The 13,173-nt window shown below is 41.4% G+C and overlaps 1 protein-coding gene across 2 annotated transcripts in view; it reads right to left on the minus strand.

Moving 5' to 3' along the window:
- furinb (furin (paired basic amino acid cleaving enzyme) b) overlaps positions 1-13,173 on the minus strand; it is a 103,780-nt gene that overhangs the window by 15,069 nt on the left and 75,538 nt on the right. For both annotated transcript variants that reach the window (XM_085164870.1, XM_085164871.1), the window contains exons 7-9: positions 9,392-9,480; positions 6,768-6,940; positions 255-467 (exon numbers count right to left, since the gene is read on the minus strand). In XM_085164870.1, coding sequence (XP_085020996.1) covers positions 255-467; positions 6,768-6,940; positions 9,392-9,480 — 475 coding nt within the window. The remainder of the gene's footprint in view (positions 1-254; positions 468-6,767; positions 6,941-9,391; positions 9,481-13,173) is intronic.

The following is a 13,173-nucleotide window of genomic DNA, read 5'->3' on the forward strand; positions in this document are numbered from 1 at the left end:
ACATCACTCAGACTTTGACATTTTGAAGTCTTTTTTTTTCTATTTGAGAGACACAACATTAATGTGTATAACACTCAAAACGGGTTCAATTTAGATGCGTCGGCATGAACTTTTGGTAAGCGGGACGTGTAGCTGTGCTTTCAAACTTGACATTTACAGGGTGCCAAAGATTCAAAGTATTAAAAACAATCCTACACAAAATCTGAGATTTTTAAAGTGCATATGAGCGTGAGCGTGTGTGTTTGTACACCTACTATCTGCTTCTCCCCCGGGTTTCCAGAGCTGAAGGTGGTAGCGAGGGTGGAGGAGCAGGGCTCGCTGTACCACGGCACGTTGCCGGACTGCGTGGTGCTGCTGATGGACAGGGTGTAAATGCTGTTCGTGTAGCCGTCACAGTTACAGCTGTCTTGCTCCCGGCCACCATTACCCGAAGCCCAGACGAAGATGGAGCCCAGTCCGCTGCGTCCCTGTGGTGCAGAAACATACACCTTCATGTGGCTGGAGTCCAGGAACAGACGAGGTTAAGAGGGAGAAGCTATCAGGAGCTGGTTCAAGTATGAAAAATCGGCTTTGACAGAGACGTTTATCTCCGTACTTAAACGGCCTGTCGTTAATGTGCTTTCTTTTAGAAACACAGAGGCGCTGTAGGCACAACTCTTATTAATACATCATCATGTCAAACGACTTATTGCAGCAGAACATCAGATAACAAACAGAGGAAATGTAATTACCAAATTTATTCAAGCTGAATATAATTTCAGGGCTGATAAATGACAACATGATATCTGGCAGAGAGACTGTGCTCCTAAATTACACACACTATCTGAGACATACGTACATTCGGTCCAGCTGGGTCTGGAATGACGACAAGAGCCAAGAAATCCTTGGCTCGGATTAAAATTTCACCAACCCCTTTTAGCAAAGTAACAAAGGGTGTTCTTTGTCAGCTCAGGAATACAAGCGAAGATTTGATTGCTCCATTTGTGACCAGACACACAAATGCTACATTTGTCTCCAGCTGATTAGATCAGAGTAACTCTTTATTTGCTGGACAGCCCCAGAAATCGATCGACCGCCTCTAGTCGGTATGAAATTGGAGCAGCTAAAGTGCATACAAATCGCAGAGAATTTGTGCACTTTTCAGAATTTTGGCATTGCTGCTTTGCCTACACATTTTAGAACAGATTTACTGCTTTTTCTTTTTTTTAAATTCTTTTTTGTGTCTGCCCACTTCCTACAAAAGCTGACCTTCTTTCTCTCAATATGTTGGTGATATTTAGCCCGAGGCCCGCTGACCCATTCTTGATGACTGCCGCCTGAGGCCAAGCTGGATGCAGAGACAGAGACAGCGGGACTGTCAGGACCCCACAGCCATGTAATAGGCTCTGGGTTGACAACAACACTCAGTGTCCCTTTCCTAAGGTCTTACAGACTTGTATTTTAATTGGGATTACCAACTCTTACCTACTGCTGTCATTGCTGATCTTATTTTTTAGGTTGTAAAAAGTACACTCGGAAAATATACGGTTTATACGGTGCTAAAACGTATTCTCTTTGTTTTTGATTGGAAATCTATTACACAGTTTTTAAAAGAAGAAAAAAATGCCAGTAATTTAAAAGGTTACTTTTCACTTGATTTTACCCACAGCTCATATTTCCACTGAATATTTATTACATTCTGTCATTAGAAAATTAATCAGTTAGAAAATAGTTAGGTGAGAAAAAAAACAGATGTATGCCATTGCGCGTACACACACACACACATACACACATGCACACACACAGAAAATCTACCAGTTTTCAGTCACATTTTTTTCTTTTCCCAACTCCTCCTCTGTACCTTGCTAATGGACTTACTCTGGCCTCTCGTTATGTGCCATCATTTATTTTATTCACTTTTTCTTTTAAGAGCACCACGTGTTGTACTGCCTGTTCCGCTCCTCTGTTTTGTCCCTCTTTCATCGTTAATCATACTGACTGAGCAGACCAGTGTGTATCATTGTTGTGTTCTTACATCAAGTACAAAACTAAATTAACTGATTTTCTTGGTATCTTGCTAGTAAAGATAAGATGCTGGAATATTTTATTCCTTATCACTGTTGTTGTAACACTGCCCGTCTCCGGCACGGCTAATCACAGAAATGTTAAGCTCATAATCGTACAAAGGAAATTCAATTGGATGCGAATACAAATTTTAACTAAGCTTGTTTAGTACGTTTTTAAAATGATTATCCATTTAATTTTCTTAATGGATTCCCAGATCCCCATCTCGCAAATGATCTCTCAAAGGAATCCAGGATAAGACTACATCTGCTGGGCGACGCAGTCCAAATCAACTGTGTCCTAACAGTAGAAGCTAGAGAAGCTGTGCATACTACTCTTAATTTATGGCCTGACGCTGTCCTGGTTGCAGGTTACAGAAGCCAGACGATAACAGTCCAGTGCCAAGGGTTATCTTGCTGCCAGGAGAACACACACTGAACCAGTCAGCTCCTGCTTTGTTGCTGTGAGGCACTTTTTCCTCGCTAACACACCATGATATCAGGAGCATTTTGCATTATGGGATTCTATGAATAAGTCATCCGGTTTCACTGAAAATTTTCATTAATTTATATGCCAATTAGAGCAGAGTTTTAATGTAACTGTTGTTCCGCATCAGTGACTGCTCCTCTCTTTCAGTTTTCTCCCATCTCACATTTATCATTAGCCTATTCTCATAACGTCTTTTGATGCCACATACTGACACATGAAAAATGGTGGTATTAGACTTAGATAATAGTCCAAACTGTTTAATCTTTTATTCTATTCAAGCTTGAATGACTAAGCAGAGGGCAATTTTGCAAACTAACCTTGAGTTTGTCCTTCTCCTCCGTCTTGGGAAGCCATCATCAATTAAAAAGTAATATGCTCTGACTGTACAGGTGGAAAATTGTCCAGAACTTTTCTGACTCGTTCTATTAAAGCGTTCTTCCTGGAAAAGAGAGACTTTTTTCTCCCTACCATCACCAGCTGCTTGGGAATCACGAGGCTTCGCTTGATTACTTTTTGGTGATTTACGGAAAGGACCACTGCTGTGAAAAAGTCTTTGTGCACTTCTTGATTTTTTTAGTTTTCAAAAAATATCTTTCAGAGTTGCATGTTTCACAGCACTGAAACAATTTTTTAAACAAAGGTTTTAAGTATTGATTTAATTTATTAAGGGAAAAAGGTAAAACCTACCTGGCATGAAGAGAAAAAGAAGAGTCCTTTAACTTCTATAACTGCTATAAAATCAAAAATATATCGGATTGGATTGACTTATAACCCCCCACCCCACCACACACACTTTTTTGCTTCATTGCAAAGTGAGCCAAGAGCTTAAACAAGCAGTCTAGTTTTATATAAAAACAACAAAATCCACCTACTGCTCCTCTGAAACTCACCGATTAACATTTTTGGGACCAGCTACAAGACAACTATCAGAGAATGCAGCTGGTCTTTGTGTTAAAGTGTGTGTCCCTGTTGTTTTGTGTTTCTGTTGGCCTAACATGAGCCCAAAACTATCTCCAACACTTTTGCATCTGGAGGTTCCTGCATTTCAGTAATTTATCACTGTGGAAAGCAAAGGCACACAGAACAAGCAGTGATGCAATAAAAACAGTTTCGTGTAAAAATCAACCACTCTGAATGTTTGCACTGAATCTTTTGAGCCAAAAACATTCTCTCTCGCTTAAGATCGTCTTCTTGTGCACCTCTGGACTGCTTCAGACACAGCTGGCATTTTTAAATAACTCCTAGGAAGTCTTTTTCAGACCAATTTCACCTTGGGTCTCAAACTTTGGCAAATAAAAAAGACCACCTTCTGTGTCAATCTGACCCAGCTTTCATGTTGAGATTCATCATCAGCTGCGATGAGAGCTGAGTCTCCGGCTATTACCCACAGATCAAAAAGCTGGTTTTAGTGAAAGCGTCTGCTGTGTCCAAGCCTGAAGGCGGTGCATCAGGTAAGAAGCTCAACCAGGAGCGTGGTCATCGTTTTTCTGACATTCACAGGGTTATGCGCTGTGAATGTGTCCCCCAGGGTCAGACTGTCAATGAAAGTTTCACTGTAACATCTGAGGTAGAACATTCAGCGGAAACAAACTGAAGTATACTGGGGGCCACATCACGCACTGACACAAAGTGCATTGAAAGGGAGTTTTTTTTAGGCCTCAGCAACAAAGTCTTTGCAGACCACCTACATTACTTTACTTTACTGGCTCTTTGTGACTTTGTCCTCATTCCCAAAATAAAAGTCAAATTAAAGAGAGCCTCAGCAAACGCGGTAGACTCCATACTTGAAATGTGCAATTCACTTGTATTTTTATTTTTATTCCTATTTATCCCCTTTGTATATTTTATCTATATATGTCTTTGTATTTTTATATATATATATATATATATATATATATATATATATATATTAGGGGTGCAACGATACACAAAATTCACGGTTCGGTTCGGTTCGATACTTTGGTGTCACGGTTCGATATTTTTTCGATACAAAAAAAATGTTCATGCCTTTTTATTAATTTGTCATTTATTAAATTTTCACGGCACATTCTGCACCACATCTCTGTGCGTTCATCATTTGTTTGAAGCCAGCTCACCTCCTGCAACCACTTTTCAGAGAATACGCGCTTCTTTTGTGGTTCGGACTCCTTCTGACATTTCTTTGGAGGTGGAGGAACATCACAGTAACTGCTTAAAGGAGCTTCTTCGACATCTTTAAGAGTTCTAAACAAATGTCTGTCCTCCTGAAAATCTTATGTACGCAAACACGCGTTGCAACTTCTTATCTTGTGCGGGTTTTTATTTTGACAGCGAATGCGCACCTGCGGACCACTTATGTGCAGCCCTGGTTATTTAGCTCGTCATATTGCAGCCACAGAAATTCTTTTGTCCATGAAACCATAAAGCTGCACTTTCTTTTTTCCTTATAGTCTGATTTGTCATAACCTTTCCGTTTTGTGGTAAGCTTTTCTTTGGCTGTCACTTCTTCACGCTGACCTGTCTTATTTGGCTCAGCAGAACTAAAATATATATCCTGCTGCTTTTACACACGCACTAACATAACGCTCAGCGATTCTCTGCGCGATCAACCTCTCACATGTTTAAGCTGCGGGAGATTTCACTTGTCATGTTTGCATAGTAAGCTAACGATTGATAAGACGATGTCAGAGGAATTGGTGCGCAAATTATCATCACTCACCAATCAGTACTGTCGCTCTCTATACACAGTTCACGCGATTGCAAAGTGAAAGCAAAAAACAAGCGCAAATTCAAACGCGATTTCAGTATGTCACATATTGACAGTGGCCGATGCCAATGACATAATTACCCAGCTACATTTCCAAAAGAATGCAAAAGCATTGACATATATTTTTCCTTCCTAGGATAGGCCGACGGGCAGGGCAGAGATAGATTTTGGTAGCCCGACTGGAAAAAAGCCCCGTCGGGCTAGCGATTTTGCGAGCCCTGTATCTGATTGAGGAATCACTCATCTTTGGAAAAGAGAGTTTATTATGGAGAAATGTCTCTTTCCAAAATAAAAGCTATACTATACGCTTCTTCTGGGCTATATTCTCAGCAGCATATTAAACATATCAGGTCCCCATAAGGAGAATCGTGTGCTAACGGCTGTCTAAATGACTCGGGTAAAGTTTGTAGCATGCTGCTTGTTGTTTTTCTCTGCTTCCACTTGTCTTTGCACTAGGATGATGTCGGAGTAAATGTGCAGTCATATTGGTTGTGTTCCCACTAGTGCTGTCAGCGTAAATCTGAAATGACATTAACGTCACAACACGGCAAATCTCCGTTAACGAGCTACCGCGGATCACCTCATGAGTGGGGCTGGAAGACGTCAACACATTAACGAGCTAACTGCGCTAACACACTAGTTCCCACCAATTGAGCATTGCTGGCACATCCAACATACTGTTTTACTTTTGTCCATGACAGGCTTACCTTCAGGGTCATACATCACATGAAAACCAAAATAGTTCCAAACGCCAGATCTGAATGAGGGTGGGGGAGGTTCAATTTGCCATGTTGCAACTAGCCTAGCTTCTGTCTCGCTAGCTTGCCCTGCGCTCAGTGAATCTGTGTTCGACTACTCCGCCTAGGCTGCACTGTCGAGCGCAGATCCACTGAGCGCTCAACACAGACAGCATCATCAGAAGGAAAGTTGATAAAATAAATTAAAAATGTTGTATCGTTCGATACATATGCGTACCGAACCGAAAGCACTGTATCGAACGGTTCGATATCGATACGAGTATCGTTGCACCCCTAATATATATATATATATATATATATATAATATTCTGTAACTCTGTAACTTCTGTCGGTGCTGTGCTTTTTTGGAAACCAAATTTCCCAGAGGAACCCACCCGAGGGATTAATAAAGTTTTATCTTATCTTATCTTATCTTATCTTAGAGGACATTCAGATGCACGAGTATAAGTGGTTAAAACTGCTTCTGCACAGGCAGCAATCTACAGCTAAATTTAAATGAACGATGATTTCTGTTTTTTTAATTTTGTGTTAATTGTGAAGCCCTTTGATCACAGCTTGTACGCTAAGCTGAGCTAAGCTTGATGGCGTCTCATCATAAACCAAGTAAATATGAGTCTCCCACAATGTTGATTTATTACACTAAAGAGGTGATGTGACTTTGATAGTGATACTATAAATAGGAAATGCAAGACATTAGTAAATTAAAAGACCATGTTTGTGCTCTGACTGACCTTGGTGATTCCCTGGAGGAAAGCCTCCTTAGCCAGCTTGGCAGGGCCATCCAGAGACTTGCCGTCATCTTCCGGGCCCCAGCTGGCACTGTAAATGTGGATGTGCTGAGGGTTCAGGCTAAGAGACTGAGCCTCCACTACATCTGTCACCTCCCCATCCAACATACGAACTCCTATTAAAACAAAAACACAATGGAGGGTTTAGATAAGGTTACCGAAGAGAAAGTTATGAAGAAATAGTGACAGTGTGACAGACGGCAGAGGGAGTTGTGAGATACCTTAGAGACAAAACAGGCGTAAGTTGATAAAAAGAAAAAGAAGAAAAAAAGTCAAGCGAATCAGTTAGAACGTAAACTTTCTTTCTTTTCTTTTTTTCTCCAGCTGGAAAAAGAAAAACACAACAAAACTGAAAACCGGAAAAACCAAGCTCTTCACGAGAAAACCAAGACTTCACAGAGTCTCAGTTTTAATGAGTAAGCACACAAAGCTCACCCACAGATGCTGCTCTGGTGGATACTACACTATTTAAGCATCATGTAAACAAAATCCCAGGGGGTTGTTAAACCAACCTTCCTGACCCCACCAAAACCTATAGAGAGGACAAGCAGAAGAATCCAAGAGTCTGCAGATGAGAGAAAGCCACACACGCACAGGTAAAAATGAGCTGAGAGTTTACAGAGCCTTCAGCAGTCTGCTGTGTCCACAGGGTAGCGCCACATGTCACCTTTCATCATACCTGAACGCAAACCTGTCTGAGTCTTTGATGTGAGTAGCCTCAGATGATTCCTCTGAACATTAATAGCTGTAGAGAAGCGTGAAATAACCCACCCTCAAATAAGGTCCATTACTGTTAGAGGACCCCCGGACCTCAGAGGATACACTAAGACTGACAACGTCCCCGCATTAAGACTTCAATAATCCGTTCTAACGAACCTGCCTAACCCCGTAGGAACAAACATACACCAGTGGGGATGAGACCAAGGCTGTAATTACAGAGTTGGCGCAGGCATTCAGTGCAACACGTCTTTGAATACTAAGCAGCCCGAAGCAAACGTAACTGCGCTAAACACGCAACATAAAGCACATAGTTTGCTCTGTGATCGTTACGCGAGGGCTGCACCGCAGCAGTAAAGGTAATTACTGTCGTAACAATTCTCATCAGCTTCCTGCGGCTTGATGATTCCTGAGTAAGACACTTGCGTGAATTCCCTGCAGCTTTATCAAGTCATAGGTAGCAGCTACCGGTGCAGCTATGAGTGTGTGTGCAGGCACAAGGAAACCAAATACAGTAGATGGAGAGGAAACACAGAGTGCGCTAAGTAGGGTCAATTACAGTACTAATCGCTAATTATTACTCTGTAAAGACAAACATATTTTAGCTTTAGCGCAAACACGACTGCTTCTGCTCACACACGGATACCCACCCACACAAAAAGCACACACAACTTGAGTGCTTGGGAGCGAATCACAGCTGTTTATAAGCAATCCACTGATGCCGTGACGTGAACAGATTCACAGAGGAATAATTTATGAGAGCGGGGCCAATGTGCGGCTCTGTCGGGAGATGAATGGTAATGAAGACAAAGAAGGAGAGTTATGAGTAACATCTGTGAACAGGCTGCTCAGGGCTCCACCGGCTCCGCGGAGTCTTGTTGGCTGCCATCATGGCATTGACAGATTGTTTGATGACAAAAGTTACTAAAGGCCTTCTTGGAATAATTTATCAAACACAAAAAATATTCAGGAGGAAAAATAATCCTTCCAGACTTTTCGCAGATTTAATTTGAATGAACTGCTCTACATACAACATCTTTCTGTACGTATATCTGCACAGGCTGACAGCTTCATTACTGATTGGAAAAGATTCTCCCCAAAGAGTCTAATTTTGACTAACTTTCATATAAACATATGAATATGTATCAACAGTTTAACTAACTTTGGAAATCCAACTTGATTAAAATAAATAAATAAATTAAAAAAACATTATGTTTTATGTGGAGAGCCAAATAAAGGTGGAGGGCAGCACAATGAAGGCATTGACACGAATTAAGAAAATGAGATTGAGCCTTTCATAAACATTGAACATGAACCTAACCGCTTTAAATGCAGGGATGAAATCGCTACAGTGACCATTTTATTTGTTTTACCGGAGCATAGGAGTTTTAATTAAGTCATGATCTACTTATTTCCAGGCAAGAAACGCTGCAGCAAATGATCAAAAGCAATTCATCTCACAGGCTTTGGATAAAGAACCATTCACTGCATAATACTGCCTATCTCTGCAGCACACTCTCACTTGTACATCTGAACAATACAGAGTCAGTCAGTCAGTAAATGAGAGTCAGCGGTCCTGAAAAAAACATTATGGATATTAGCTTTAAAATCTATCACTGGATCATTAATATAATACGAAGCCTGAGCTGCTGCGAAATTGTCGTTCTGACACAAACCCCAAAGTCCCAGAGATCTTAGAAGAAAGACATTAACTTCCAAGTTATTAATGGTGAATGTGTATTTTGTTCTGTATCAGTTCTAAGTGAAATTATCATAAACTCATTTAAATGAGTATAATACTGATTAAACCTTCTGCCAAATTAAACATCTCAATCGTGTGCTTAACTCACCTCCAATTTTAGCATTATAGGCAACACCCACGCCACATACGCCATTGTTTGCTGCAGCTGCAACTTCTCCTGCACACCGTGTTCCATGCCTGGCAAGAGAAAAGGTGAAAGTGAATGAAAAGAAGGGTCGTAAGAAAAGAAAAGAACATTAAAAAAACCCCACAGAGGCTCTGAAGGCTAAATAAAATCAGCGAAAATGGCAGTTAATGTTCTTGAGCTGTGCTGGATGTTTAAATAACAGGGCAGCTAAAGTATTGCTAAAAATAAATACGCAATCAAAAGAGAAACACAAGCCCATTGGCCCTCGTTAGAACTGCGGCACACGCATGTCTTACAGCTTTAACAATAGATGTCAAAAAGCCTGATAGGCCTTCGACATTTAAGGGCTTCTCATTTAGACAGCCGTATAATTTAATACTTGTAACAACACAGAGAGCTGTAACCTCTGTGGTGAACCTGATGTGCAATTAGAACCATAAAGGACACATGCGATTTCTTTTCCACACAGCACGATAAGTCTCAACAAGTGAAAAACTGTTGGGGTGCAAATATAGCATTCAAACAAAAGAAAAATTGTTCTGTGAAACAACTGAAATTGTGACTTAATAAATCCAACATGATGTTTGCATGTTCTAATCGTACGTTTTGCACTTTCATTTTTAACGGTCTTAAACACACATTTTTCTCCCCCTCGAGTTTCAGCCTCAAACGTTCGCAGTTGAGGTCTTCCTCCAACCTGACAGCTTAATATTCAGCATCCTTTTTCCAATTTCACTATCCCTCCTCTGCACATGTCCAAACCATCAGCCTTGCTTCTCTAACTTTGTCTCCAAACTGCTCAACCTGAGCTGATACACTATTTCTAATCCTGTCCACCCTGGTCTGAAACTCTCTTCACTTCCACAAAACTATCCACACACTCTTCCTTCAAGATTACTCCTACTTCATTTCGCTTCCTGTCCACACCATGGTGGAACAGTCTGAATCCACCTCAAACACTCCTGGCCTTGCTTCCCATCTACCTGGTCTCCTGAAAACTCATTATATTAATTTTCTTTCTCTATATCATATCAGCCAGCCCTCATCCTGTGTTACGGTCCTGACATTTAAAGTCCCTACTCTCACCTGCCTTTCCCATCTCCCCTTCCTTCGTCTTCAGCCAACAGCAGGACAATTTCCACCAGTACCCTGCTGGCCAACTGCACCTGAGGCGCTCGTTGCTAACTAGTATGGAAATCTCATTCTTGATGATCCGCATGTTTAATTTGGCAAAGATTTTATACCAGATGCAACTCTGACCATTCATTCTTGGGTTCAGCGCGAGTGCACTGGCTATGCCTCAAACTGGTATCTTGAACATAACAATGAATTCACCGTACTCAAATGGACTCCACAGTTACCAGATCTCAGCCAACAGAGCACTTTTGGGATGTGATAGAATCAGAGAATATCATCATAGATGGATATCCGACTAATCTGCATCAAATGTGTGATGCTCTCATGTCAACATGGACAAAAATCTTAGAGGAATGTTTCCAAAACTTTTTTATGGTCAAACCCTGCATTAGCAAGATGTACCTAATACAGTGTATAGTGTGTATAGTAGTATAGTATACTATAAAAACATGTACAAGTAGTATTAAACTCATTATACATAATATTCAGACAGGACAACAGGCAGAAAAACCCTGACCCTGAATCACCAGTTGACCTAACATGCATAACTTTGGACCGCAGAACGAAGCCAAAGTGCCTGGAGAGAACTCTATACACATGGAGAACACACAAATTCTACATAGTGAGGCCTCAGCTGGCAAGCAGATTCAAACCTTGGGCCTTCTTGCTGTGAGGAAACAGTGCTGAGGTACTGCATCACTCAATTTTTTAAGAAAAAAAAGTATTAGAAATATTTTCTTTTGTGACACAGGTTATAGGGTCTTCCAGTCCGAAAAAAAGACTGAATAGAAACCTCAGGACAAGTACAAAAGCCTGTCAAAAACTAACTTTACCTTTGACAGTCACTGGCCACAGGCCATCCAAATGAAATACGAGACTTTATCAATGCCCATGAATTATTCACGAAGTCCATCAATAATTCCTTGAACCAGTCTTGAGTTTCAGAGAAGAGACAGGTTGCCTATAGAGCGTTGTCTACACGTCAAACAGACCAAAATGTCACAAATGGAAACTATTCCAACCCCCTACAAACACACTTTATCAAGATCTTTATTAGATCTTTTTCTATTATAAACAATGGCGAGTTTAATCGAAAAATGCAGAGCTTCGCATGACTCCAAGCAAAAAGGTAGTCATTACCGGAAAAGAATTTAATTTGTTTCATTGACTTTTGGGGAGAAGCAGTGTGATGAGATGGGAAACAGAGGTGAGCATTTGGCATTTAAGACAGGTCATTAAGATTGTTTCCTGATTACAGTGCAGGTATCTGATTAGGAAGTGCAGTGTTTCACCCCTGTCGGGGGGGATGTGTTAAGTGTATGTTATCAGTACAAAGCTAATTACATCCACAGTGTTGCCACACAGGAGCCAAAAATGACTTCCTTTTTGATCTCCTAACCCCGCTTATGATGAGCCAGAGGACAAAGTCGTTTCACAAGGCGGGAGTGTGGCTACACCTCCAGCTGAGATTCTGATTAGACTTTGTGTGGATCTGTGATACATTACCCACCCGCTAACTCGCAGTTTTGTTCCCTCGGATATGTTTTAGCAGAGAATCACTGCTGTGTTATTACTTATTCCACCCATGTCGTTTTTGTGACAAAGTCACAATTTATAACAGAAAAAAGATGTGGAAACCTAACCAAAAAAAAACCCCAAAGCTAAACTTTGTTACAAATCATTCACTTTATGACCTAAGCTGTCAACTACAAACCTTAATGTGATTTTTAAACAAGCAATCAATTTGCCTAAATGGGATTATTTTTCACAGGCTCTTACAGAAGCACCTTGGCACATATGGCAGGATGTAAGGCAACACAAATGCATTTAACAAGTTGTCATTGCTAAATTGAACTACACTGTTTTGCTCTTAACTAGTTTCATATTACATAAACAGCAGCACTCAGTTGGCACTTTTCTCTAAAGAACCACACACACACACGGTGTTTCAGCTATCTTAGTGATGGCTGAACGACATCTCTAACCCAAACCATCCATCCATCCATCCATTTTTTTCCCCGCTTATCCTGGGCTGGGTCGCGGGGGCAGCAGCCTGAGCAGAGAAGCCCAGACCTACCTCTCCCCAGCCACATCCTCTAGCACCTCAAATCAAATCAAATCACTTTTATTGTCACATCACATGTGCAGGTACACTGGTACAGTACATGCGAGTGAAATTCTTCTGAAAACCTCCAGTCCAGCCGAGAGATATAATCTCTCCAGCCTGTCCTGTGTCTGCCCCGGGGCCTCCTCCCGGTGGGACATACCTTGTCAGATGCATGAACCACCTGAACTGGCTCCTTTCGATGTGGAGGAGCAGCGGCTCTACTCTGAGCCCCTCCCAGATGGCAGAACTTCTCACCCTATCTCTAAGGGAGAGGCCAGCCACCCTTCGGAGGAAGCTCATTTCCGCTGCTTGTATCTGCGATCTCTCCTTTCGGTCACTACCCACAGCTTGTGGGACATAGGTGAGGGTAGGGAAGTAGATTGACCAGTAAATTGAGAGCTTCACTTTTACGCTCAGCTCTCTCTTCACCACGACAGACCGGTACAGCGTCCACATCACTGCAGCCGCAGCACCAATCCGTCTGTCGATCTCCGGCTCC

This window comes from Neolamprologus multifasciatus, chromosome 7, assembly GCF_963576455.1.
Source record: "Neolamprologus multifasciatus chromosome 7, fNeoMul1.2, whole genome shotgun sequence".
NCBI classification, from domain to species: Eukaryota; Metazoa; Chordata; class Actinopteri; order Cichliformes; family Cichlidae; genus Neolamprologus; species Neolamprologus multifasciatus.